Source organism: Seriola aureovittata, chromosome 8 (genome assembly GCF_021018895.1).
Source record: "Seriola aureovittata isolate HTS-2021-v1 ecotype China chromosome 8, ASM2101889v1, whole genome shotgun sequence".
In the NCBI taxonomy this organism is placed as follows: Eukaryota; Metazoa; Chordata; class Actinopteri; order Carangiformes; family Carangidae; genus Seriola; species Seriola aureovittata.
In genome coordinates, this window is record NC_079371.1 from 9,830,143 (window position 1) to 9,858,059 (window position 27,917).

Consider the following 27,917-nt stretch of genomic DNA (forward strand, 5'->3'; position numbering starts at 1 on the left):
TTCAGGGATTCAAATAAGTGTATTCATTTTTAATCACATCAAATGGTGAAAAATCATTTGATCATTTATTTTTCTTTGCTTGTAAATTTCATAGACACACGGTCACATCACAAGTGACCCATTTACACACGCTACAGTCGGGAGATGTGAAACATTAAAATTTGTGGGAGGAGTGGCAGTGTCACATGACCATCTGGACAGGAACAGGAGTGTTTCACATATCCACTTATCTTCTCAAGAGCAAATCATAAGATTGAAATCTAATAAATACTTTATATATATATTTATATTCTATCTTCATATACATGCAAATTTTTTTTAACATGCAAATAATCAAATTGATATTTACAAATGCTCTTTTATAGATCTGTGCATCTTCTGCTTGGTCGTTATGCAATCAGTCTTTGTGGATTTGTTTACACATCATTGATCACAACAGTTACATCTGCAATCCTGTATTAGTCTCTCAAGTGCCATTATCAATAAATTAAATATTTCAATACAAGATGCTATTTATCCATTCTATGTGAAGAAAGATTCAATTAAAATTGTCTCATACACAAATGATGAAAAAATTTTATGTGAAGATAAATGTAATAATAATAATACATAGTTTTACTTTCTTCTCTTTTTGTGTGGGCAAGATTCACATTTTTAAATGTTCGCTTTGGAATCAAACGCTTTGAATGTAAGCTGATCAATAAAGAACTTGTGGGAGTGAAGTGGATTCGAGGTGGGGGGTTAATAATACAAGATGATTTCAAGGTAATCACAAGTATATGGACCAGTAAATTACATTAAAGAAGAGGAAAGAGAAGGGGAAGAGGGCTCTGGCATACAGGTCGACCCTTTTTGCAGCAGAGGGGATGACGGGTTTCGGAGGTGGAGGTTTCTTGTTGTTCTTGGCCTGGGATTTGCCAAGAGCGGCGCCGGTATCAATGGGCTTCCCGTAGCAGTCAAAGTTCGACAGCTCAAAGTCCCGCGGGAGCGAGCCCACGATGCTGAAGTCATTGGTGCGCAGATCTGATTTGGAGGTGCACACCTTCTTGCAGCGCGTCTCTGCCACCTGCGTGAAAGAAAACAACATGAGGTGAAAATAGGATTGATTATTCAATTCCACATCATTTCATTCCTAAATACATTTATCTGTGAGAAACCTACGAGCAAAGACAACATTTATACCAACAATCTGAAAGTGCTGCTGGCAGCCCCTGAGGCAGCGTAGCTAGACCAAAGTGCTTTAAAACTGACTGAGCAATAGACTACTACACAGGCTGTGGTTACACTCTCACAGAGGTACTACAAAAATCCTCCCATCCTTTAAACATGATATTCTTTAAAGAATCACAGTCATTAAATAAAGTGGGTCTTCACTTTGTCGTTACTCATTGCTGCTGTAAACTGACATACAGTACTGTGTGTGACTACAGGAAGAATTATGTAAAATAAAATTGGTAGATGCAAACTTCAAACAATGGAAAGAGGCATGGCACACCACCAATGCATGCAAGGTTTTTTCTTACATAAAATATGTAACACACACAATGAAAAAGTCAATCGATCAATCAATCATTCCAGTTAGTGCATTCAAACTGTCGATGGGACCTGAGAGCCGCTTCTTTAAATAAGCTGACCACCATCCTGCATCTCAGAATAGAAAAGTTGGCATTTATTTCTGGAACTCACATCACACCCATTTACTTTTATCTATCTGTCTCTTCCACAGGTTTATTTGTGTGTCTACACTGGCTTCAGAAAGCATTCAGACCCCGTCCCTGCACATTTTATTGTGTTGTATATTTAATTTTAAAAAGGATAAAACTGCATTTTCTGCTCATCAATCTATTCTCCATGTTCCATAATAACGAAGTGAAAACATGTTTTTAGAAATCTTTGCAAATGTAGCAAAAATCTAAAACTGAAATCTCTCATTTACAAAAAGCATTAAGAGCCTTAATTCAGTACTTTGTAGAAGCTCCTTTGGCAGCAATCACAGCTTCAAGTCTTCTTGGGGAAGTCTCTACAAGCTTTGCACACCTGGATTTGAGCAGTTTATCCCTGGTAGATCCTCTCAGGCTCCGTCAGATTGGATGAGAAGCATCTGTGAGCTTCAGGCCCCTCCACAGATATCGTGTGGGGAACTTAAACTGGGCCACTTAACAACAGTCAGAGACTTGTCCTGAAGACAAGCTGTGGGCTTCAGGTCATTGTCGTGCTGAAAGGTGAACCGTCGCCCAGGTCTCTGGTCATGTGAACTTTTTTTCTTCAAGGATATCTCTGTATTTGGCTGCATTCATCCTTCCCTCTATTCTGACCAGTCTCCCTGTCCCTGCTGCTGAGAAATATTTCTTCCTCATGCTCACAGAGTCCATAAATTCCTGTATGACAAACTCCAAACTGGTCGTTTGTCTTTTACTCAAAGTGGCTTTTGTCTACCCCTTCTAAGATAAAAGGTACGATTGATGGAGAGCTACCATCAGATGACTTCAGAGGATGTCTGAAGCTCTGTTAGAGTGACGCCGCCATGAACAAGGCCCTTCTTTCCCAGTTACTCTGAGTGGCTGGACAGCCAACTCTAGGAAGAGTCCTGGTGGTTCCAAACTTCTTCCATTTCACAGTTATCAAATCCACTGTGCTTCTGTAAACACTCAAAGCTTTAGAAATGGCTTTGTGCCTTTGCCCTGACCGAGAGGTCTGCAGAGATTTCTTGGACTGCGTGGCTTGGTTTTTGTCCTGACATTACAGTGAGAATTGTGGGACCTTCTATACACAGGTGTGTGCCTTTCTAAGTCCAATCAATTCAATTTGCCACAGGTGGACAATGAAGTCCTAGACACATCTCAAGTATAATTTCAGCAAAAAGGACCATCCGACCACTACTTATTGAGTGTAGATTGATGGGCAAAAATGGCTATTTTAATCCTTTTAAAATTAAATCTACAACACAATACAGTAGGCGAAAAAGTAAAGGGGTCTGAATACTGTATCTACTGTGTGTGTACTGTACTGTACTGTATGTACGTACTGGATGCAGAGATGTATAGACACATAGATACGAACCACCGCAACAGATGGCACAGGCAGCCATTGCTGACTGAGCTCTTTCTTACCCACAACCATCTGGCCGACAGTCTGTATGTCCATCTACTTATTTACTATTAATCAATTTTTCAATCTTTTTGTCAAATACACATTTAAAATGTGCTGTAAAAAGCACAAAACTACCTTGTAAACAACATAAACTGTTAGTTTATCTGACAAGATAAATAGTATTTTATCAGACTTCCCATCCATCACAATACAAAATGTGGCCTAGTTTGTCCTTTTTTAACATCCATGTCCATCTTTATAGATCCTTTGCCTGCAGACCAAACTGCACAAATCATCATGTAGACATATTTCTTGACTAAATCTGAGGCAAAGCTCCACTGACTATTGTTTGACACATAAAAACTGTTGTGAGCACACACACAGTAGCAATGATGTCTCTTGGACGTCACATCCATGCTGCAGGTAGGTTTCATCTAAGCTGAGAGGAAGGTTTAAATGAGGTTGTTTAGGATTGCTGGACTCGTTTGAAAACAGACTAGACTTTGAAAACCAAGTGAGGGAGCTGTTTGATCCTGAAGCTTGGACAGACTCATGCTGATAAATCACAACTACTGTTATTTTAAGAAAAAAAGAAAAGAAAAGAAAAAGATCTTTACAGCCAAAATTAGATTCACTTTGTGCTCTCAAACATTGCCTAATATGGTTGCTCTCCCATCTGGGGTTTTGTAACCCCAATACACCCTCTACATGCCATCTCAGCGAACAACCGGTGCTTATAAAAAACATTGTGCAATAGGATGTAGTTTAATGTCATCCAAAAAAATCCCTTTCATCAACTTCCCTGAAGGCCTGCGGGGTGAACAGGATCTAATCAGACTATGGATGCTTACTCACTGAAGTCATTAAGCTCATTAAAGCTTCATTATTTTGATTTGGTTTTGACAAGAAAACCTATTAAACCTCAATGGAATAATGTAATCCTCTCAAACCAAATGTGGTCAGGACTAACGGAGACACAGAGGTAAATTAATTTCAATTAGGCGTACAATTGGAAGACCCGTACCGCATACCGCATGCCTGATGTGCATGTGACTGTCAGACTTGAGTCCTGACTGAGCTGTGTGTTAGAAACATTGCCAATTTCTAATGATTTGAATTCCCCGTTTTGCATTTAGATTAGATCTCTATGCCTCACTGTTACAAACCCGCCTGAGGATGTTGGATTGGATCTGGAATATGCACTGTGACATTGCACCATTTGTTACTGTAGGACTGCATAGAATCAGAAACATAAACACACCCGGACTTATAGCAACCACATGCACCACGATTCCAATGTTTTGGTGATTCACTACAGCATCAATACCCAAGGGGACATTATTTATACTTGGTTAATGAATAGGATTGTTATCAATTAGATAGCCTATTCAAATCATATGCATACACAAGACTCAATGTTCCCACTAGGAAAAATGCAGTTGAAGTCAAGTCAGAAATACAAGCAGGAATATCAGGCAAGATTTCGTATCATCAAGATAAGTGAGAAGCAGAAACCTGATCACATAAACTACCCTTGATCTTGTCTCCATGGATAATGTACGGTCATCTATCCCCACTGTATGAGCTCTTTGCTGTTTTTTCTTGGGTTTAGATTCCCACAGTTTGAAATTATTTGAGTTTTTACCTGTGTGTCCACAGATTTTCAACACAAAGTAAATATTTGTATATGAATGGATAGGGGAGAGTGTCATTGTCCCAGGGAGCCATGTTGACGTGACATTATACTGTTAAAAAATATATGATAGTTTGCAACAAAAATGTGTTTTCATTTGAATTATTTGAATTTGGGATTAATATGTTCTGGGTTTTGGCACCACAACACCATCATGTTTTGGGTGTATATAATAAGCTGTAATAGCTGCTGGTCAACCTGATCCCCATAGTTTGTCTGTTGCACTAAGTCATGCTTTGTGCAAGTGGGGTATAGCATGCAAGAAAGTTACTAGGGTAGAATCCTAACATCAAATTGCAGTTATATAGTATGCATCTTAACCAATAGGCCAACAGGAAACCACTAAAATTTCTAAATTGTTGATGATCAGTAGATCTGATCTGGATTTTTACTATCAGTGGATATCAGAGATACTACTATCACTAGAAAAAATACATTTTCCTGATTCCAGCAGTGTGTGTCTGAAGCCTGCACATTGTAATTTGACTGAGTAAAGATATAAAATAACTTTTGTAATCTTTTGTAATGAATGATGACACACACACACACACACACACACACAAGTTGTCAAATCAGATCCACTGACGTGCAAGGTGCTGACATGAAGCGGCGTCCCTCCGGTGCCGTTGACCGTGTTGTTTTTGGCAGCGGGGCTCTTTCCCGCAGCCTTCTCCTTAGATGCCATCTTGGCCTTCTCGGCCTCGATGCGCTTCGGGCTGTTGAGCATCACTTGAACCACAGCGTACTCCACCAGCGAGGCGAAACCAAACAGCAGGCAAGCAATGAGCCAGATGTCGATGGCCTTGACGTAGGACACCTTGGGAAGCTCCGAAGCCAACGAGGTGCACTCAGAGGACAGAGAGAGCACCGAGAGGATTCCTAGAAAGAGAGGCAAGACAGGTGACCTTGTCAATCAGCAAAGTGAGAGAAAGTTGAATCTATGAGCATCACAACTGTATCTTTCAACTGTGAATGACGAATTTTTCTCACTTATGCACTTCCTGTCATTCCATTCTATACTGTGCAATCCCGGTATTATTTTTCATACTATAACAACTACATAGCACTACAGCTTTTCTTACAAAATGCCTCTTTCATTTACTAAAAAAGCTCAAATGTAAATTTTTAAACACATGTAGCCATATAAGGGCTTTGCCTAAATAAATGGCATCTTTTATTACCAGTTTTAAGAATTTGTTTCTGTAGACACATTTTGGTAAGTGCCAAAAAAGTATTGAGGATTGTTTCCCTGCTCAGTTAATAATGTGATGTGTGGGAGTAATTATGATCAAAATGCATCACTGACATACGAAATCTGCTTCCACTAGGGAAAAACATATGATCCACCTAATTCTGAGAGAAAAAATTATGTATTTCCTCTTCAGTGCACAAAATACTGAACAAATTAATCTCCTAATTTGCACAAAAGCTGTTATAAAATGCTCACATCAACACAAGGCTTCTGAAAAGATGACTGCAATTCGGATGCATGACCGTTCTTTTACCCCTTTTATTAGGACATTTCCAAGAGCTCAGGCAGCCTCTAATGACAGAGTAATTTTAAATTGTTTTTTATCTCTGATAGCCAACGGGATTACAGGTTAGAGACTCTCCCCCTGCACAGCAGCACTTGTCTCAGACTACAGCAGAAATAACTACAGCGACTCTGAAGAGTGTATTCTAGCCACCAATAAAGGGGCTTCACTCCCCTTTTTCTCACAGTAATGCTACTTCAGAGAGAAAATAAATACATTAGAATGGCCGATGGGTTTTGCCTCTGGTATGGTCGCTCGTCAAAGACCGGTTCGCACAAGGTTCAAGATTTCTAATCAAACTTCTCCTCATAGTTTGCCTTTTTAGTCTCTGACACATTTAGCCGTGTCTGCAAATATAAATCAGGTGTTTATATCAGACAGAAACAGATGAACAACTTATATATATATATATATATATATATATATATATATATATATATATATATAAGTTGTTCATATATATATATATAACAGTTTTTTTATTCTAATATGTTTTCATATTCCCTATGTGGAAAGAAAACATGTGGTGTAAGCATGAAAATGCGTTCAGTCAAATGCACATATTGACGCATACACAGGTGCATATGGACACACTAAACACACGTAAATGCTAACACACGCGCACACACGCGCACACACGCATGCACACACACACGCACGCGCACACACACACACACACACACACACACACACACACACACACACACACAGCACAGAGCAATAAATGAGAGTAGTCCCACACCTGGGTGTTGACTGACCTGGACTGATCCCATTTAAAAGAAGTCAGAAGAAGCTTCCAGGTGGAGTTGGAGTGATGATGGGATGAAAGTGGTGATAAATAACTAGAGGGAGTATGGAGAAAAGGAGGCAGTGGATGACTGGAGTGGGATAAGAATGGATTATCTTATCCATGTAGCCCAGCACACACAGAGGTGCCTGTGTGATACTGTGTATGGGTGACACTGACATATTACACACAGGTTGAATTATGGAGGAGGAGTAAAAAGTGAGAAGTAGAATGGAAATTTTTCCAACAAACACAAATGTTAATACTGTGTGTGTCAATTCTGTCATGTGCAAAGTTATCTTTCCCATACATACCACAGCCTGTATGCATGGGAAAGTTATTAATATGTATGAAGCATAAACAAATATGTTCAGAATTGAGACCATGGCCACAAAATATCTGTCATTCCCATAAAATATTGTTCTTTCTAAAGAATATGATGGACAATTACAGACTGGGGCCTGTTGCAGGCTTTGACAATTTAATAGCACATTTTTAATTTTGCTCTGTTTTTGTATTTCAAAAGTGCATAGTATTTAGCACATACTTAAAATATGTAAACTGTACAAATAACTGACTTTTCGCAAAAACCCTTCCCAAAAAACTGACAGCTATAGCTAAAATTAGCAAGCTACAGCTAAAAAAAAATGCTAGCAACAGTCATCATTTCAGCTGACAAAATCAATAGCTGTCAGCTAGAAATTAGAAGCCTGCTCTTGTTTACCTCTATGTGATAATAAAAACCCATTGTTTCATCTATTTTTTTTTACAAATTTTGAATGGTAACTGCCACCATTATCACTGTAAACTGTATGTCTGCCGTGTTAGAAACTATTTAATGGGTGGTTGGGCTCAGCGAATGGTACACAGGTACAGTTTGAGCATCAGCTAAGGTCTGTCAACTCGTTCACACTGTGTTCTCTGTAAAAAAAAAAAAAATTAAATAAATAATTGAATAAATAAATTTTTAATTATAATTCCATGAGCAGGTGTCAAGTATCTAATTTTAGGACATAGCTTATCCAGCTTATTCATACATTTTATACTTAATTTGGTGACTTATAACAAATGAAAATATTCAGGGCCACACAAAGAAATTAAGAAAATGTTGGAACAATGAAGATGCGATGAGAAGAGCGTTCCTTTATGAGGTGCAGAAATGAACCTAATTTAAGTTTTAAGAGTTTTTCTCCCTTTTCCATCATGCAGGGGAAGGTGAAAGCAGGACTGTGCCAACAACCAGCACTGTAAGCACGAGGGACACATCTGGTTCTTGCCTGGGATTTATTCAGTGCATACAAAAACACAAACATAATTTAAGCACTACCAGTACTGAACCATTCTTGCGTCCCCCTCGGGGCTCAGACAAACAGTCTAGTAATGTAGCTGGACTTTCCTCAGGCCATAGACATTCTGTGCTCCCTGGTTTGGAAAAAACAGCACTGCTCCTCATGCGGCTCAGCACACCCCTTCCTTAATTGGGTTAATAGGGATCAGGTGTGCCTCGTTGGCCAGCTGAGTGTCTCCAGGTTCTCTCTGTCTCCTTAACAACCCTTGTTGCCCACACTCATGAGCAAAGATTAACAAGAAACTCAAGTCTATACTTGTTCCCCACCATCAACTGAGCCTTGTACCTGCATATTTTAAACTTCAGTTCAACTGGGCAGCAAAATTTACCAAATGTTGTTCAATTCTGGTACAAAATGTTTAAAAAGGCCAGATGTATAAAGATAAGAAAACTGAATCCACTGGAGTAATATTTTAGATTTCAGACATGTAGGTACATTTGATGGGACTGAGTGAGTTTGCAGATCAACGATAGACATGGAAAGTAAAATTAGCCTTGGGTTGAATCTTGGTCTCTCCACTGACTAAAAACCTCCAACTCTTTCATGGACCAAACTGAAAAAATTGTTGCACATAAACATGGGCTCAAATTCCTGACTCATACTTCCGTGTATTAGGACCTACATTAGATAAGTGCCGATTGCACCTAAATTACTACTGCCGTGGGTCCCATCTGTCAATTACAGCTATATTCAGTGATTTATCACATACAGACCAACACTGGACATGGTGGCATGCTTGATGGATAAAGTCCTTCATGGTGTCAAAGTGACTGATGATACCATGACGGAGATGGCCATAATGTCAGTGATCCCTAAAAACATATGAATCCTACACAGAGGTTTTTATTTGATCGACTGCAGTCTTTTCCCCACTGCTTTTTTTGTTTTCACATCTAATTACCTCAACAACATACAAACCCTCACCCACTCCCCTTCTAAGCTAAACTAAGCTAAGATGCAACCATGCCCTGGTTAACCAGTGCAGGGATTATTTACAGATCGAATGTATTGGCAAATGTCAGTGATGGTGAAGATGTGAAGATGGTTAAACTGATCATTAGACTTTAAACAATCCATACCCAAGGGGACCCTGGCAGCACTTGCATCAGGGTTTATCCAGAAGGACAACCAGGAGAGAACTACGATGAGCAGCGTGGGGGCATAAACACCCATCATGTAGAAGCCAACCTGTCGCCTTAGGGTGAAGATGACCTCTACACATGTGTAGTACCCTGCATGAGGAAAGAAACAATGGTCAAATATGATAAAATAACTTCTGCGAGAAACACAGTTTGCCTTGAAATTCAACGCAGCATCACACCATTTTTATCAGTTCAAACATGTCATCACGTTATAACCTTATTCAGTGTAGAAATGTGAACCTGAAATGTGAGTATTCAGACCCTGAAGTGAAACGCAGCAGGTGAGAGAAATTGCCCTATCCTGACTTGGTCTATTAAATCCCCATTAAGCATTTAGAGGGAAGGTATAGGCTAGGTCAAGTCCTGTATCTGATCTGCCTCCATTTAGCCCGGGCACAAAGGAAAGCACAGCTGTGTGCACCATTAGTACCAGAGAAAGCAAAAGAGAGGAGAAAGAAAGAAGGTCAATGGGCATAAGGGCTTAAACATCATTTCAGCTAACTTTGTTAAAGCTGAGACCTGTTTGAGCATTCAGGGCAGCACCCCAAAAACCTCTGCTTCCAATTGATAACATGCCAATTACGTAGCAGACCTGTCAAAGAGGCACAGAACAGATTATTTTTCCCAACAGAACAGCATAAATTTCTACTGAAACTCATAATACCACTTTAACTAATCCATCTCTGCAGAAGTATGGCTTCCATTAGTTGGGCTTAAACCAGCATGGAATAAGCATCCATACACTTCAGACCTCCTATGGCCGTGTTGTGTTTTTTGCTCTTTGAGGTCCAATGGGATGGTAGAGCGGATGGGCTAAAGTAATATTTAACTGGCCCAGGGAATTCTGGGTGAGCTTTATACAGCTTATAAGGGCTGCCTGTGTCGCAGAGCAGGCTCGAACCAGTCGTACACAGAGGTGATCTTTGTGTCTGGCCAGGTTGTCATGGTAACCTGTTAAAAGGCTGACTCATTGCCAGCAGTGTGCGTCCCAAGTGCGAGAGCACTGAGGTCACACCAGCTCTATTCCTGATAGAGATTGTCTATTTCATTGCAAATGTTGTTTTGGACTCTCAGCGGTCTGAATGTGAGTATGGCACAGCACCAAGACCGTTTTTAGTCATTTTTCTCCTTTATTAGAGGAATATTTAGTGTTTTTAGCCATGCTGGCATTCCCGGGAAAAATGGTCATTGTCCATTAGTCTGCGTATGCTACAGTCGATCCTTACTACCTCCAACCATCATTCTGGAATTACCTATGTGGCCACACAAAAATCTGTACAATTTGACAAAAGAAATATCATTTTCCATGCAAAGCGAAGAAATGATATGTCCTGACAGTCGAAGAGCAAGACACGCTAGAGAAGTACCTAAAGGGTCGGGAGGGAGAGGCGCATACATTTGACCTCAACTTGAAGGGTCAGACTTAAAGGTACCATGTGGAGTTTCTGACCTTTTGAACAATGTCTTTACCAGAAGCTCCCTGTTGTTTGTATCGCGCACACGCAGAAGGATGTGCTCACACGTGTACGGCTCGATTGACACTGCTGTTGGTTTCAGGCAGATGGTGGCAGCAACACATTGTATGCATTGATAGGAAGGCAAGATGAAGAATGGGAGCAAGCAATCGTGGATGTAAGCAATGCATGGCTTAAAACAATGTTCTGTGAAGAAGGAAAGTTGCTCAATACGTTCTTTCAGACTTCCAGGATACACGCAACGCATTTTGTTGAGTAACACGAAATGTAAACATAACTTTGATTGTTTATAATAAAATCCACAGGACATATTTCATTTCAGAATTTTCTCAACTTATGCAAAAATGATTAAAAAGTCTTCAAAGAGCAAAATTTTTATTTCATGGGTTGCTTCTTGTTTTTATGTTTTTATTTAACCATGAGCAAAATGGACTTGACTAAAGTCACTTAATGTATTTTATTTGCTGTTGTATGATTGTACAACAGAACAAATCCATCCCTGCTCTCTGTGATAAAAAAAAATCTATCTTTACAATACTGCAGGGTAAGAAAGAAGTCATATAGCTTAGCTTCGATCAGATAAGAACATGCATTTGAAGCCTGCCAGCTGCTGTCCAAGATCTGATCTGCTCCAATTTCATCTTTCAATCAACGGAGTCCGACTAATCTTCCCTTAACAAAAAGACCCATCATCCTCTGCAGATTTCTTTGACTGGGAATCTATAACACCACTTACACAATGAATGCAGCAAGGAGGAAAACAACCCACCACTACACAACTACCAACTCATGTACAGTAAATCCCCGACCAAGATCACAATGAAATAATCAGTTGTTGTCGTGCCCAAAAAACACTTGTAGAGCAATTCCTGAGTTGTTATGACAACCAAAATGAACATCAAGGAGCAGAAATATATCAGGGGACCTGCCAGACATATGAACATTTTGGAGCCTAAGTATAACAAGGACACCATAGCTTTGAGCCTACCCAGAACAACCTATTTTCAATTCAGAGAGAATAATTAATGAATGGATGAAAGAAAAGCCCAAAGATGAACAGCACTGAATCAAAACGTTGTTTAGCTTTAAGGCATTGTGGTTAATGGAAACAATGGTTCACAATATTTCACTCTGCTGTACATTTTTTTACTTTCTATTGAGTGAGTAACGCCAAATTAACACAGGAAACCAGCCTAGCTCAAGCGAAAAGAAGAACATTTTCTATTTCCATTTTTGTAACTTGATGGGTTTCATGACAAGGGCAGTACCTGTTCCTGCGTAGTATTTGGTGCAGTTCCCATAATCAATATCCTCTTGTCTGATATCAAACTGTGGCAGAGCGATGGCGTCCATTTGCACTGGGTCTCCTGTCTGCCACATGAACTGCAGGTCGTCCGTAGTGTAGCCAACTTCATGAAAGAGGTAAAAAGGCACACAAAAAGTCAACATGCAGATACATAAATTATTAAACACACATTAGTGCATACACAAATGCATATATACACACATTATATTTGCATAATACATGTTTGTGTGTTACACACTTACAGAAACATAATCACAGGATAAAATATAATGTGTATGCACACAGACATAGGATGCTATAAGTCTAGCAGTCGGGTTTGGAATTAGATGGAAATGGCTTGAAGTTATTTTGCTTATTTAAGTCTAAACTGCTTTGTAAACAAGATGCAATAACCACAGTCAAGCTCAATTAGCTATGAGACTTTCACAACAGCCTTAAAATATGATGATTTATTCCACTTCTCTAAGTGCTTGCCATTGAAATCAGCTTCTAAAAACACAAGCAAAAAGCTCTCATTTACCCCTAAACAACTATTTTATAAAAACAACAAATATATTCCCAACTCATAAATACTGTATCTCCCAAATACCATCCAGCAGATGTGTTAACTGATGAGTTGGTTTTAGGTGATATTATTTCTGGAAAACTCACAGCTTTCAAGTTGCATTTTACACCTCTGTGTGTCCATAGGGAACAACGTCAGGTCGAGCGGACAAGACAGGGTGACGGACAACCTGGAGGAGGAAGGAAAAAAAAACAGTTTTCGTTTTTTTTAAATTCATGCTCTGCTTTAGTGTTTCTCATATCCACTGAAACTCCCACACAAGCCTTGTGTGCGTGACACCAGTATTATGTCGAGATATCACAGGATTTAGACGTTTATTCAAATGTCTTTATTTTTTGAGTTGTGGTTTTGCAAGGGATATAATCAGAATATGTTGCAGTCAGAATTACATACAAATTTCAATGATTATCTCTGGAGATGATTGAAAGCTAACATAACAGACTGTAGCTGTAGGCCCAGCTAGTTTACATTGTGCCCCTTGGAAGATTAAATATTTTTCACCATATGCTATGCATGTCAACAGTCTCATTATCTTTAGAGATTTCACTCTTGGAGCCTACAGCCACAATCATTACTGACCCAGTTACAAAACAAATAAAACCATGGAATCCGTGACAACATGGAAAAATCTTACCCTGACTGACTGAAACAAAGCACACAGGCCTATAATCATTGGCACTGATTAGAAGGGTATTAAGAACAAAAATGAACAATTATTATATTATCACTTCAGTGTCCCCAAGTAATTGTCCTTTGTAGTGTGCCCTTAAATCATATGATTTGTTTGTTTAGTCTTGTTTACACACATATCTAAAGCTACACTGGGCAAACTGCACATTTATATTGCCTGATAACAACACTGAGTTGTCATTTTCACTTGGCACTCCATTCATTGAAGAAATATGTAAATTTGAGGATTGGAGGATATCTGATTAGGCTTTTAATCAACTGCGGGGTACATCAACATTCCAGACATTCCCTCGGAGCTGGAAAATGTACCAATGTTATCTTTGGATTGGATGCAAATTAAATACTCCCTGCAATAGAAGACAGTGATAAAATATAAAAATGAAAATTCATTACCTCATACTGATGAGGACATCTCCGTTACGAAAGATGAAGAGGAGAATGTTCTCCTGGGTAACATCATGAAAGTTGGCACTCTTTTCATTCGCGAAGAACAGGTCGGGTTTCCAGAGACATTTAAACATCTTGGGATCGACAGTGAGAGAATCAGACTTGAAGTCCTGCGGTAGCTTCAGCCTGGGGTCGTTCCAGCGCTGCCGCAGGAAGATGTTGACTCTGTAGTCCTGTTAGGTTCAAGACCAGACACACACAAACATGGTTAATGTCTGAACAATACCTTTCAAAGTGATCAGTAGCTAATGAATAATGTTTGTTTTCCAGTAAATTACATTTTATTTCCATGGCCTTTGTGCTGTGGTTACATTCATGATATAGCAATAGATGTCTTGAAAGGGCAATAGAAGCATTTTAATCTTTTTAAAGGGGATGATTTGTAAGTTTCCTCTGCCACCAAATGTGGTTTCTTGCCAGGAGCGGGTGGCGGTGATAGTCGCTTGACAAGAGCTTCGGCTATCATTGCGTTTACATGACAAGGGGGCAGATTCGAGGCTACAGTGAGTCGCTACCAGAAAGTGACGAGATGGGCCAGGGCTAGCTGGTTAGCGTGCTAACTTCAGTAGAAGGAAAGATGTGGTAGGAGCAAGAGTTTACATGGACATTGCTTTCCACTGCTGGAGGCAGCTCTTGGTGAGTAAAGGAAGTTTGATGCTGAACTCGCAATGTTTCTTCTAGGTCTAAACAGCTGTTAATGCTAATGCTGGCTGTGTAGCAATAGTAAATCTTACAAGTAGCTTTTAAACACACTCAAGACACTTTTGTGATACTAATGCTTTGATGTGAAGAAGTTTGTTTTCTTGCCAGATACCACCTTTCCTACACTGTTGCATGTCACCTTTACCAAGATACAGCAGCTCTACCCTGTTAAGAGGATAACATGTTGTACTTTTTTCTATCTCAGTGAAAAGAAAAATCACTTCAACAGACCACTTTAAAGTGCTGAGTGAAATTCCACAGCTGCAACGAAAACACTCATGACGTCTCCTTTTTAAAGCAGTCAACATACAGGAAACTGTGCAGTCCAAGGGTCAAATGTTATCAATACAGCAACATGTGATACAGCAAATATCTCATTAGTGAGCTTATTAGTGAAATTTCCACATGCTTGCTGGTAGGAAAGTATCACTCAGTGAGGCTATGGGATTTTTTATTTTTTTTGTGCCTGCTTTGATGGCGTGCCTCAAGCTGTTCTGGGACCAGGTGCTAGGAACGGCTATTAATGCTGAGTGTGAAGATGGATGGCATGTCAAATAAAGCCACCAAAATACCATCTGTATATGTGTGTGTGTGTGTGTGTGTGTGTGTGTGTGTGTGTGTGTGTGTGTGTGTGTGTGTGTGTGAATCCTGGTCAAGAAATTAACTTCCATCTTCCATCCCTTCATTATTCCCACTTGTATGACTTTTCTTTTTTTTTTGATGCAGCAGCTTGTTTAAAGTCTTCTGAATGCCAACATTTGTCATTGTTTCGTGCTCTGCACTCACTTTTCAGATTAAAAGGGGCTCAATCTTTCTCTCAAATAAAGAAAAGTGTCAATATTTGACAACTTAAAATAATTCCACCAGCATTAAATGAGAAAAAAAGTGGCTCTGTTGCTGGTGAACTCTTTGGTTAGATACTGGTGGAAGAAATTTACAACAGCTGTGGCAAAAAGACCACCCATCCTCTCCCCAACCACGGCACAGTCAGAGAAAGTGCATATACACAGAGGATGTAATGTTAAACTACCAGAATGGAAATAATGGAACTGAAATAAACATATGTAAGACTGTATTTTTTTTTTCTTTTGGCAAGAAAATTAGCTTGAGTCAAATTCAGGTCAATGAGTCAAACCCCACAACAAAACTCATCCCACCAAACCACAGACGTATTAAACACTGGATAAGGTGTCCACACATCTCATTGCTTCCATGCCCATTATGTGTGTCATTGTCTCCGGCTGACTGCTGGCTCACATGAATGGTACGAAAATAATGATTCAAACTGTTATTCGTTTGCCAGTGGTCTTTGAAATGGTGATACGCAGGAAATTTTACAGCTGCTTCTTCTGTCACGGACGCGTTTGAGCCCGAGGCGGTCGTTTGACCTGCAGTTCTGTCTTTGGCCGCAATGACAAAAATCACCACTGTGTTTTCTGTTGCTTTAAACTCAGTGATCCTTGTTTGTTGCATGTTTCTCTCCTCCTCTTTGTTTCCTGTCAGTATCTTTGCTATAACATATCTAATAAAGCAAAATCACAAAAACTCCCCTCAGGGATCTCTGCTTACTGACTGTTATTTTACAACTGCACAGGCTAATCCATCCATCAAAACGAATGTTTTTGCCAACATTATTATTACCTCATATGTCAGTCAGAGCTCCACTGAGTAAACACTGCAGATTTTGGCATTTCATTCACTTTCTCTCAGTCCTATACGATCTGTACTGTAAATATATGTTAGCTTGTATTCTGGAAAAAGATTTTACCTACTGGAAACTATTTCAGTCACAGCCAAGTTTGATCGTGAGAGACAGCCAACTGACCTGAATCTGGGTTTGTAGTACATCTGTTATTCATGAAAGTACATTAGTTGTGTGATTATTTTGTTTCAGCACCATGGCAACTTTATCTGCAGTCAAGTAGCCCAGTGCACATTGAGCTGGACTGTCTGTGTGTATATTCAGATACACGGTAATGCTACTAACAAGAGTTATACTCCTTCTGTCGTTCTTCCTCTCTACTAGGCCAGAAGGGACACTTTCAACACTAAAACCCTTCCTCAGGACCAAAGCAACACACTTAATTAATACATTATACACTTAGTTTCATACAGATATTTGTGCCATTTATATATCTAAATAAAAAGGGAGGCATTCTTTCAATTCTCAAAGACATTTCACCCTTCATTCAAGATGTTAGATCCAAGATTATGCAAATGTTGATTATGTAATTCTCATACAAATCTAAATATCAAACTATATACATTCACAAGATCACTTTCCTGGCAAAAATATAGAAAAGATATGATGTATGATTGAGCTGCACGACTAGGTTGTCCCATTTTGAAGGCTCCTTCAAATGCAACTGAGAAATGCAGCCGTCTTTTCCTGGGCAACGAAGAATCTGACGGGTGGATCCTTCGTTGGCCAACCTATCCCAAGATTCACTGCGCACCAGTAATGAAAATAATATTGCAGCAAACAACGCTGACAGAGAGCCAGAGGATTACACTTATAAATGTAAGTACTGGGTTTAAGCTCAGTTTAACCAAGGGCCTTTAAACCTCAAGTTTTTGTGAAAAAAAAGTTATGTGTCGTCAAGGTTGCTAGGCAACAGGTGCCGCTTTTTTGCAATGCAAAAGCACAGCCGGTGATGCAAAGCAAAACTTCTCTGTAGGCCAGACCGTCTCATTTTGATTTGGCTACGGCGGTCTACGAAGGTGTGGCGCTTTGCAGCCGCAATAGACCACTGAACTGGGACACAGCTCATGTCTACAACAAGACAAGAAACCAAAACGAAAGGTTTCCATCCTCACAGGAAGGAGCTATTCCAAAAACTCATAACATTTTACACACAGAGGTCTCAGGAGGGTTTATAAATTCAGCAGTAACCCAGAATATGCTTTATTTCAATGCCAGTAAACATTTGTTTGTGAGAGTACTGGTCAGATTTGTTGATGTCTAACTTTTGGAAGGCGAGCTGTCATTTCTGTACAACCTAATTTCAGACTTCCGACATCCAACTGGTCCTCAAGCGACAGCACGAACAGCTCCTGCCGGCTCTCCACTGTCTGCCAGAGACGCAGGCCAATTCCCACACCTTCGCCTTTCTGAAAACCAGACAAGGAAATATATCCTCCTCTTGGCTCGCTATCAAGCTGCCAGCGCTGCATTCGATTCCAGAGAGATTTAACACAACCGCTCGCTGTAATCAACCAGGAAAACTCAAACTGAGAAGCAGTTAAAAAAAGAAAAGAAAAAAAAAAAAAAAAGAACCTACGCATACACACAGCCACAATTTATTTCATTTCACAACATCAAATTAGTCATCCTCTCCTGGTGAATACAGTCATAGAGTGAAAACAGATGTGTTAACTACAGTGGACGCGTGGCGGTTGTTTGGCCGAGGGAGGTGTAAATGATGAGAGAGGGTTTCCTGGGATCAGATACCCCACAAAGTGATAAATTGAGGGGGAGAGGTGACCAGCTGTCTCTCCGTTCTCCTCCTGGGTTTGTTTTGAAACTTCCTCACTTTCAGTCTCTTTCTATCTTTTTGGTGTCCAGGGAGAAGAGGGAGGACAGAAGTTGCCATCTGGGAGTCTCTCATCTCTCTGTCTCTGTCTCAGTCTTGGCTCTTACTTGTGCCTTCTCGATCCTGTCCCTTTCCTTTTCCTGGCTTTAAGTTCTTCCCTCTCTTGCTCTCTATACTTTTTCTCTCTCCTCCTCTTCCTCTTCCACTCTTTCTAATTTCTTTTCCCTGCTTGGTCTGATTCTTCTTCCTCCAAATTCCCTGTGCTCAGTTTCCTCATTCCTGTCTCTTATTTTCCCTTTTCTCATCTTTATCACACCTCTCACTCTCTCTCCCTTCCTTCTTACTGTCCTATCTTCTTTTTCTTCCTCATTCCCTTTCACCTTCTTTTTTCCTGTATTTTCTTCCTTCAATCTCGTCATTGCCCTCGATTTATTTCTTCTTTTCTCTTTTTTGCTTTTTTCTTTCTTTCTCTTTTTCTACTGCACTTCTCTACTGCACTTCTATACCTTGCATTTTCCACTTTCAGCATGTAACACCTTAATTGTCTCTAACTGTTCCTGGTGTGAAACTCTCCAGTGGAGGATTTTAGAGGTGAACACACTTTACTGATCTGCAGCCAAAGGAAATATTTCCAGAGTAGATTTTCATGCAGTTCCAATCCCAGGATGTAGGATCTAAAGCTTTGCTCAGAGTGTGACTCCTCATGAAATGAAGTTGGCAGAGGCGCACCATCAGGAGAGGCAAACCAGGCAAATGCTTGTGGCCCCCAAGGGGAAATGGGGCCCTCGATGGCCGGTTGTATCGGCACATTTAGCGATGACACTATACAGTGCTATGCTGTTGCCCTAAAACCCCTATAAGAGGGGCCTCTGATGATGTGTGCTGTAGTTAGCGTCTACCCATTGCCTGCATGTGAGACATTTAAGGGGCATCTCTAAACTTTAGCATCTGCAAATAGTCTGCATGTGGGCAAAGGTCTAAAATCTAATACTCTCTGTTCCTATGAGGACTGAGGTATTCCATAACTAAAATTGATTTGTTTACACCGAAAAATGGCAGTTTGGAAGTAGTATTGTGTATTGTGTATAAATAGTATTGTACCTCAGTTGCCACACAGTCCATATGCTGACCTGCAGTTTGTTTATATAACTGAAAGCTCAGGAATAAGGCTTAACAGTACAGATAAATGTGGGCTCACTATTTGGCAAGCAACAGGTCACTGCTGCTTTTTTTTATCTAATGTGTTATAACAGCTTATAAATGTGTGTTACCAAGCTAATTAATAAACTAGTTAAAAACCATTCATAAATCCTTCATAAGGGTAGTCTTATCGTAAAGTGGTACCATATTATTTGATGCTGGCTAATACCCTGTGTACCTGTGTTTCAGGTTCATCTCCCCTGTCTTCCTGGTTTTCCTGCCTCGTTCAGTCCCCCGCCTGTCAGTTATGTTTGTTGAAGATTAAACCTCTGCTTGTTTCTATCCAGTGGCTGTGGCTCAGATACCTGAACTCCTGGTTGCCCTGCTCCTCTGATCGAAACGGCTTCAAAGACTTTTTTTTCTACCATAAATTGCCGTTGTTTGAACTTTAACTCTGGCTCTGTGTTTGAGTTCTACTGATGGGTCCTAAATCTAAACGTTGATCTTAACCAAAACTCTCCAGATTGCAGACTATAAATCTGTGCTACAGAGACAGAATAAAGTCAAACTTTGGATTCTGTCACTCCGCACTGCATTAATTACAATTAACTTGTCACATGATTGAATATATTTACTGAGAGACTGTGAAAGCTCATTGGCCCCTCCCAGCAGCTTTAAATTAAAACACACCGGTAAGCCAGGCTGATTAGAAACCTTCAGGATTGTTCCCTTTTATTGTTTCTTAAGTGATCGAGAGTCGACCCAGCGCCGTCCTTGAGTTTAATCTGTTCATTAGCATTAAAACTGCACTTCTTTATCAGCAATTAAGCCATCAGATAAATGAGGCATGAAAACCCCAGTCTTCATAATGATTCACTGCTAAATGGCCTGATACCGTCTAGAAAACATGCTCAGGCATTCTTCCTAAACTTTGTAGGATACAGCAGTTTTTAGTTCTGAACCACTGCTTCTGATTGGCAGAAGTATTGATTATCAATTCTGTCAGGAATAGTGGAATTGAAGTGATTTCTTACCATGGTCGTTTCTTGGATGGAGCCAAAGCTGTTGATGAATATGTTAACTCTGTCTTCCACAGGAATTCCTGGATTGAAGAGGAGGAAAGAAGTGATTGTGGTAATGAGTCGACTGTGTTGTAGCTCATAGCAAGTGTCAGTATGTTTCATGAAACCATGTATGTCTTTATTTCTACATTTGTAGATTTTTCTGGTGATTAAATTGGCGCAAACACTTACTTACTCTTACTGATCAGGATTTGTGCGAGACTTTATCAACTTTGCAAATTAATAAAAAAATACCCTCTGAAGAGCATCCTGTTCCTCTGCTAAGCTAACGCTGTAAACATTTATACAGGCATCTCTCTCCACTCTGCCTTTTGCATAAACTAATAAAATCCTTGACGAATGAAGGCCGTTCAGACTGCTTTGAATAAATGATTTCCTTTGACGTGTTTACTGGAGGCTCAGGAGTTTCACGGGATAAATTTCATCAAGCAGTTTACAACATTAATGCAAATAATATGGAGGTGGCATATAGCTCACACCTCCAATGCATTATTGCAACCTGGAATACTAATTCATTTTCAAGAAAAAACCTTGTGGCGTTACCTTAGAAATTCTCTATATGGTCTATAAAAGCAGCTCACTATTTTATAGGCCTGGGCAAAGTAATGCACCAGGCGCAGTTTAGGATGTAATTTGGGAGATTATGACATGGATGTTAATGGACGGGGAGCTTTCAGCCCACCCTGAAATCAAGAGCAGATGTTTGGCCACTGGACCAGTCGCAGGCAGTCAGGGAGGGAGCTGATTCTGCTCACAACACATCAAACACCGAGTCCCAGATACAGCTCCTGCTGCCAAGTGCCTGAGGATGGAAACTATCTAAAGATCCACCTGAAAACCAACCCATCAGTTAGATGGAGAGGCCGGCCAGTCACCTCTTTGTTATTTTTATGGCTGTTTCTGCGAGACGTAAGCCGAGTACTCCCTACAGTGTGATGTTTACAGCACACTGTAAAGATAGATGCTTAACTGGCAGTAAAGAAAGGAAAAAACAATGTACTGTAGATTTTAAGTGTTTATAATTAATCTGAAGTGGTTAATGGAACATGAAACTATAGTTATTTCCAGCAACGAAAAGTCAGATACAATATACAAAATTCACAGTGTTTGCTGTTTTCTTGGAGACTGTTTAAACCAACAGAGTTCATTCCCAGAACAGCCTGCTGTGTGTGTCAATCAACGCCATATCAAACTGTCTCTGAGGAAAGACAAACTGAAAACAGCAGCTTACTGCTACAGTGCTGTAGTACAGTTTATATATGCAAGTATATGCAGAGGAGGAAATTCATTTTCATTAATGTCCCAAGCACCATTTATATTATGCAGATATTTGTTCCAGCACTAAATTCTGAGGAGGAATCTGGAGGTAGATATTCATAGTATACACGTTTTTTTAATTACCATGACGGCACTGCAGCAAAAAATGTAAATTAAAAATAGACAGAGACAGATGAAGAGGGAAAGAGACTTGCCTTTGAAGTTGGGCCTTATTCTGGGATCATAGCTGATCAGTAACCTGTTCAAGATGTTACTGGTTGAATTTGCAGGGACTCGGGCCAGATCCTCAGATGACAGCTGTCTGCAAACAAAAAAAAAAATACGGAGAGGCAACTGTAGGCACGATTACATTAGCAGGTCAAATTCCTGACAGATGAACAGTGCAGATGCATAGTACACTAACTTCTACTCTGTATACTCTCTGATTAAACTATAACCTGAGAGAGCTACCAGTTGGGGATTAAATTAGCTTTTAAGATTCAGACCACCCAGGCAATGTTAGAGCAAAAGAATGTTTAGAAATGTAATGTGGTGCTATTCTGAGCTGTTTCAAGATCACGACTGGGGAGGTTGACATGCACCCAAGGGTTGACAGAGGACAGTTTTTCAATTTTCTAGGACAATTACATAAATTATTACTCAAAAGAAATTCTCTAGATATGTACAAAATAGAATGTACAAAAGTATAAAGTCATTAAACATCATATTTCTTACAAAACTAGGAGTTTTCACCCATGCTAGCATCTCTGCAAGACACAAGGTGCTTTAAGCTACAATAACAATGCTGTTTAGCCTGTTATGATGCTAACATTTGCAGACAAAGTAGGCGGCTGGTGGAAGTAAATTTACATTTGGAGACACATGGTTATAAACAAAAGTACTGGCCAAGTTAAAAAATTTCTAGTGCAGCGTAAAATGTTTGTTTCACTCTGATTTGTTGAAGGAAACTTGAAAATAGGCCACAGGGAACAAATGCTCCACACAACACCTTTAAAAATGGCACTTCATTCTTTATTGGACAATTTTTCTACATTTATTTTTAGTTTAGAATTGAGTCAATGAATTAGACATGCAGGTGGCAAAGAGTATAAATGACACGTCAAGACAAACAATATATATTTTGTGCGCATATTTCTACTTTTTATGGAGACCTTTGAACCATCCTGCAAAAGAGCGGGAAAATTTTTTTTTTTTAAATTTACCATAACATACAGTGGTGGTTTTAAAAAAAGTTCAGCCAAACATAATTTGTTTTCTGAGGTTGACTGATGGAAAAACAATGGGACAGAGAGGGAAATGGGGAGAAGGGGGGGGGGGGGGGATCTGGCAGGAAAGGGAAGAAAGGAGAAACAGAAAGCCTCCTTGTGGGTGGCAATGAATTCTCCTGCCAAAGAATTTCCCCTCCTCAAAGCACTTTATATATCATTATGTAAACCTTATCATGCACTGAGGATGAGCTAAAGTGCTCCACAGGAATGCTGCGCAGTGTGCGTATGGTCTGCGGTTCCCCTGATCAAAGTGAAAAACATAATTCCCATCCACTAAACCTCTTTTTTTTCTCTCTTTTAACAGACCTTTCTGACAATCTCAAGCACAACAGTTAAACCGGAACCAAGTGGTTCCTTGATCCACGAACACGAAATATGTCATACAGCTTACACTTGCCAATACTGGGACTACATCAAACAGTTTCTCCCTCATGTTAAACAGTTTGATTGTCGAGCCATTCGTTACACTTTAGTTGAGGGTGCAGCTCTCCAATACACAGAGACAATGGATACTCTGAAGGCATGTAAGGACATACTGATGTTCTTTCTGTTAGGAGGTACGTATTTACTTATTTTACTTATTTATTGACTCCATATTTATTTATTATTCTTTACAGTGTGTAAAAATCAGCTGCAGCCACTTACCAAAGACTAAATATGGACATGCTGAAGCAAAGGCCAGAATAACATCAGGCTCGTACAAGAAAGATGTGACTTATTATACACGTCACATTACAAGTATTCAGTGTTTTTGAACATACCCTGCTTTTGGTGGGTTTGACACAGATTTCTGTAAAGTCCATTTATCCTATTGGGCTGTACTGGAGTGCATACGAGAACTTGAGTAGCTGGACAGTATAGCATCTGACGAGATCTGCTCAAACGTGACAGGTGGATGAAGACTGGTAGTAAGATCCATCGGGTGTAAAACAGACAAAGTTTCACGGGCACCTACAATGGACATTAAAGTGGGACTTTTACAGATAAAGGTCAATTCACTAGTCATGCGTCGTGCCACTCAGCCAGTAAGAACGGTTTGACAGTATCTTGTGTGGCTTGAACTTTGTTGAGTCTGAGAAAACAACCCTGGTGATATCGTTCAGGGTTGGAAAATCAGTTATAATGAATATTAAATAAACTAAACACCCTGAAACTGTAATGTTATGTAGTATTTGCAATAAATGCAACATGAAGTAGATATGTGATGTATGTCTTCTGTAATGTATGACAACACTGGTGTTGTTTCTTCCATACTTACGAAGGACAGTAGACCTGCTTCCCTTTCTTCTTTCCCTTCTTTGTTCCTTTTTCTTTGGCGGACCCTCCCTCCAGACAAAGAGAGAGAACCAGGAGAAAGATGACGAGCTTCTTAATGCCCATTCTGGTGCGCGCTGAGCTTGTAGAAAAGCAAACAAACTGATTAAATAAAGGGAAGAAGCCAATGAATTTAAATTACTCAGGCTTAATAGCGTGCAATTTAATAACCAAAAAAAAAGAGAATATTTTTCTCATCACATTCAACAAATCTTCATTTACACGTGACAGAAGACAGCGGCTGCTTAAGATGTACCCTTGGTGGGAGAACAAAGCTCAAGAGTATTTTATTGTACTTCCTGTGAACACTGTGACTTTGACCCTTTCCTGATATGATGCATTCCCATTTTCTCTGCATACAGTCAATGTCTGAAATGTAAATTAATCAATCTGACATGGTTTAATCAAGTAGAGCAAGTTCAAGCATAAATCCAATCAGTGGAGTAATGCGCCTGAATAACGATGGTCATTCAGGACTTGTCAGGTGAATGTGACCTCTAAAGGGTGGCTGAAATAAATATTACCTAAAATATCCTCGACTTCAGTTTTCGGAAGCTGCACAGAGAATGTTTAATAATGCTGTTTTCTGCAACTGTGCTTTCTCTTAATCATGATGTTTATAAACTGTATCGTTAGGTGTGATCTATGATAGCTGTGGTTCAGTCCTACCTCACATCGCAAATACCAGAATACGGCCATACATATACAAATGCACACTTTATACTCAGAGGCAGTGCATTTTTGCATTTCTTGATAGGGGCCATTTATCAGCTAGCAGCCTTAGTACCTGTGTGAATCTCCCCCCACCCCATCTAGGAAAGCGGTGCCCTTTCGATGCATAGGGATATTGAGACCAAGAGCAAAGCCAACAATCCCCCCCCCCACCCCCCCCCATCCTGCCAGCAAGACTGTATATTAACTGAAGCAGTTTATTGTCTAGACACAGACACTCTCTCCCTCTCTTTTTCATTGCCTTGGCCCAGTAACTCCCTGTCTGCTTCTCGCCTGCACATTGATCATCATGTTCTCCAGCAGAGATCGTTTCCACCGCTCAGTTCGGCGCCTTATTTTTTTTCGTCTCCAGGCAAACACCTGACTTTGCCTAAGTTGGCATCACTTTATCGATTTGGAAGATTCCTGCAGAATTGGGAGGTTGGAAGGTGTCCTCGTTCTGTAGGAGAAAAACAACCAGCATACATCAACGCTGACCCACACGTACCCGATGGCACATTTCTTGGAAATCATTTCTCATCTGACCTACAATTTGTATGTCCCATCTTCCCCTGTGGCATTTCACTAGATGATGACTCCCATCTCTGACCCCCTGATCCAGTTTTCCTGACAGCACATTATGGCACTAGCTCCCAACCTTTTTGGTTTGTGACCCTTAGTCATCAAGCCATGCCTCATCAACCCCTTGAGGGACGTTCCAGTCACACTAGTCTGCGCCTTGCTGTGTGTATATTCACAAAAATAAAAAATAAAATAATAAGAGAGATAACCAGGACATCTTTCACAGCCATGCTACAACTGATTCCTGTGCAGAGAAATGAGGGTTCAGCTGAGACCTGGTCCGTAAATTGACCTTGGCACTGCCTGAGTCAACTCTGTGCCACCACTGAGGAACATTTCCCTTTCTGTGTTTTACTACTGGCAATGTTGAAACTGCAGAGGCATGGTTAGAGAGCTGTTGACAGTGACTTAAGAAGCCTTATATGGTCTGCCCCATGGGTCCAAGGTCAATAAGCAATTCTGCTCTGCCCACATTACTTCTTCAGGTTGTGCACTTTTTAGATTCTGGTCCATAAACATGTGACAGATAGAAGAACATTCAGGTACATGAGAGATCATTAGACTGTTTTTAAGCTATTAATGGTTATGGTAAAATTTTGATTTTGTATAAATAATATTATATACTTTTATATACTACATTTAATTGTAAGTAGATTCCACATAATACAATACACTCCAGTTGACTATTTGATATTCTTCTCTAACTGCAAAATGCATTAACCCACGAGGAAAGGCCTGTGCTATGCTCATCAAAAATAATGAGATGCATCCAACTCAAAACAACCAGTATACACATTGGCTACTACCGGGGCACTCACAACCTGTGGCTGCACGTCGCTTTTGGGTCTCTGTGTAACAACAGAAAAGTAAGTAGCAGAGGCTGACACTTGCCCAGAGCCTGAGCATCAGAAGAGCAGAGCAGATTGAGTGAGAACAACATAGAAAAACAGCGACCACCATGACGGGGGATGGAGGGAGATGCAGGAAGAAGATGCCAGCACATATGAACGCGAGCGCGCTTCACATGAGCGCACGCTACGAACATAAATAACACGAAAGTCGTTTTTATGGCACATCAAGTCACACGGTCCCACTTACCGTTTTTCTTTGTCACCTGTCAGTTCTTCAGTAAACTGGACCCAGTAAAGCTGAGAGTGAAAACAGTGGTTAACACAGCCTTCCAGACCAGTCGCCGTCTTTCTTTTCCATTCTGCTCCCGCTGTCTTCACTGAAGCGATTTCTTGAATGGGTTTTAGAAAAAAAAAAGTTACATCTCGGCAAAGTGCCAATTTTTTTTTATTTCCGCGCTTTGTTTGTTGTTATTTTGGAATCAGTGTGTATAAGGCTGCTGCCCTTTCGCCTCAGCTAGGAATGCCCAAGATGGAGGCTTGCGTGTACCTGTCATGCAACATGCGCAGAAGCGGCTGCATGGAGCCGGAGAGCATCAGTCCTCCCATCAGCACCACGGACAGCCGCTCCCCGCCTCCACGTCCACATCCACAGCTGCTGCTAAACGCTGAGACGTGACGTGGCGGCAGAAAAAAAAAAAAAAAAAAAAAAAAATGCTCTCATTCACGTGATGGAAGTAAACGCCTCACTATTTATGGAAGTGTCTGTATGGTATTTAACGGCAGATGGACGTGAACAGTGAACAGGGCTGTAGAGACCATAAAGCAGAAATTATGGATGCCATACAGTTCAGGGCTTCCACTGGTATTAATGTACTCAAAGACCAGACCTGGCTTTGCACAGGCGGTCTATATGTCATTTATATTAATCTGAATTCATATGAATTTACATGACTTATATACATTTTTATGATTTTTTTTTTTATGAAATATTTTTTTTTCAAAATAATAAAGTAATTGTGTAAAGTAAAAATGTATATACAGTACATGTACAGTAGGCCTATATATAGAGAGGGAAATATTATTCATCTAAACAAACCCTTAACGGATTAAGAAAATGGAAAAACTCACCACAAGGTCCATTTTGAAGCTGTTACAGGAACTATGAATAATATAGAGATGAAGGTCCCTTAAGTGCTTTAAGAAAAAAAGGAATCTTGAACAACTGCATTTCCATGACAACTGCGCATGATGAAGATAATGTCATGTGATCAAAAGCTCCAGAACAACTGCCAATTGGACTCTGTGCATGGTGCACAGACTGTTTTCTCAGTTGCTGTTTCCAAGATCAATATCTTAGCTGTGAGTTGGTGTATTAAA

General features: G+C 40.1%; 1 protein-coding gene across 2 annotated transcripts; it reads right to left on the minus strand.

The window, feature by feature from the left end:
* On the minus strand, nucleotides 1-27,206 carry glrbb (glycine receptor, beta b). 2 transcript variants are annotated; one of them, XM_056383481.1, is made up of 11 exons: nucleotides 27,088-27,206; nucleotides 26,787-26,929; nucleotides 24,341-24,478; nucleotides 22,009-22,115; nucleotides 20,489-20,556; nucleotides 14,026-14,252; nucleotides 13,029-13,111; nucleotides 12,340-12,480; nucleotides 9,534-9,686; nucleotides 5,370-5,662; nucleotides 1-1,066 (listed from the first exon to the last, which is right to left on the minus strand). In XM_056383481.1, exons 3-11 carry the CDS (start codon nucleotides 24,460-24,462, stop codon nucleotides 770-772), a joined length of 1,491 nt encoding a protein of 496 aa, XP_056239456.1. In that variant the 5' UTR covers nucleotides 24,463-24,478; nucleotides 26,787-26,929; nucleotides 27,088-27,206; the 3' UTR covers nucleotides 1-769. The 2 variants fall into 2 exon arrangements, with proteins under 2 accessions (XP_056239456.1, XP_056239455.1); XM_056383480.1 differs by lacking the exon at nucleotides 27,088-27,206 and having other exon boundaries at nucleotides 24,341-24,473; nucleotides 26,788-27,081.
* Between the last annotated feature and the right edge of the window lie 711 nt (nucleotides 27,207-27,917).

Excerpts from the sequence above, each read along its gene's own strand:
- glrbb (XM_056383481.1), bottom strand. The coding sequence starts at position 24,462 with ATGGGCATTAAGAAGCTCGTCATCTTTCTCCTGGTTCTCTCTCTTTGT. Across the intron at positions 13,112-14,025 it reads GATGTCCTCATCAGTATGAG|GTTGTCCGTCACCCTGTCTT; the intron begins GTAATGAATTTT and ends TTCCTCCTCCAG. Across the intron at positions 12,481-13,028 it reads TAAAATGCAACTTGAAAGCT|TTGGCTACACTACGGACGAC; the intron begins GTGAGTTTTCCA and ends TCTTTCATGAAG.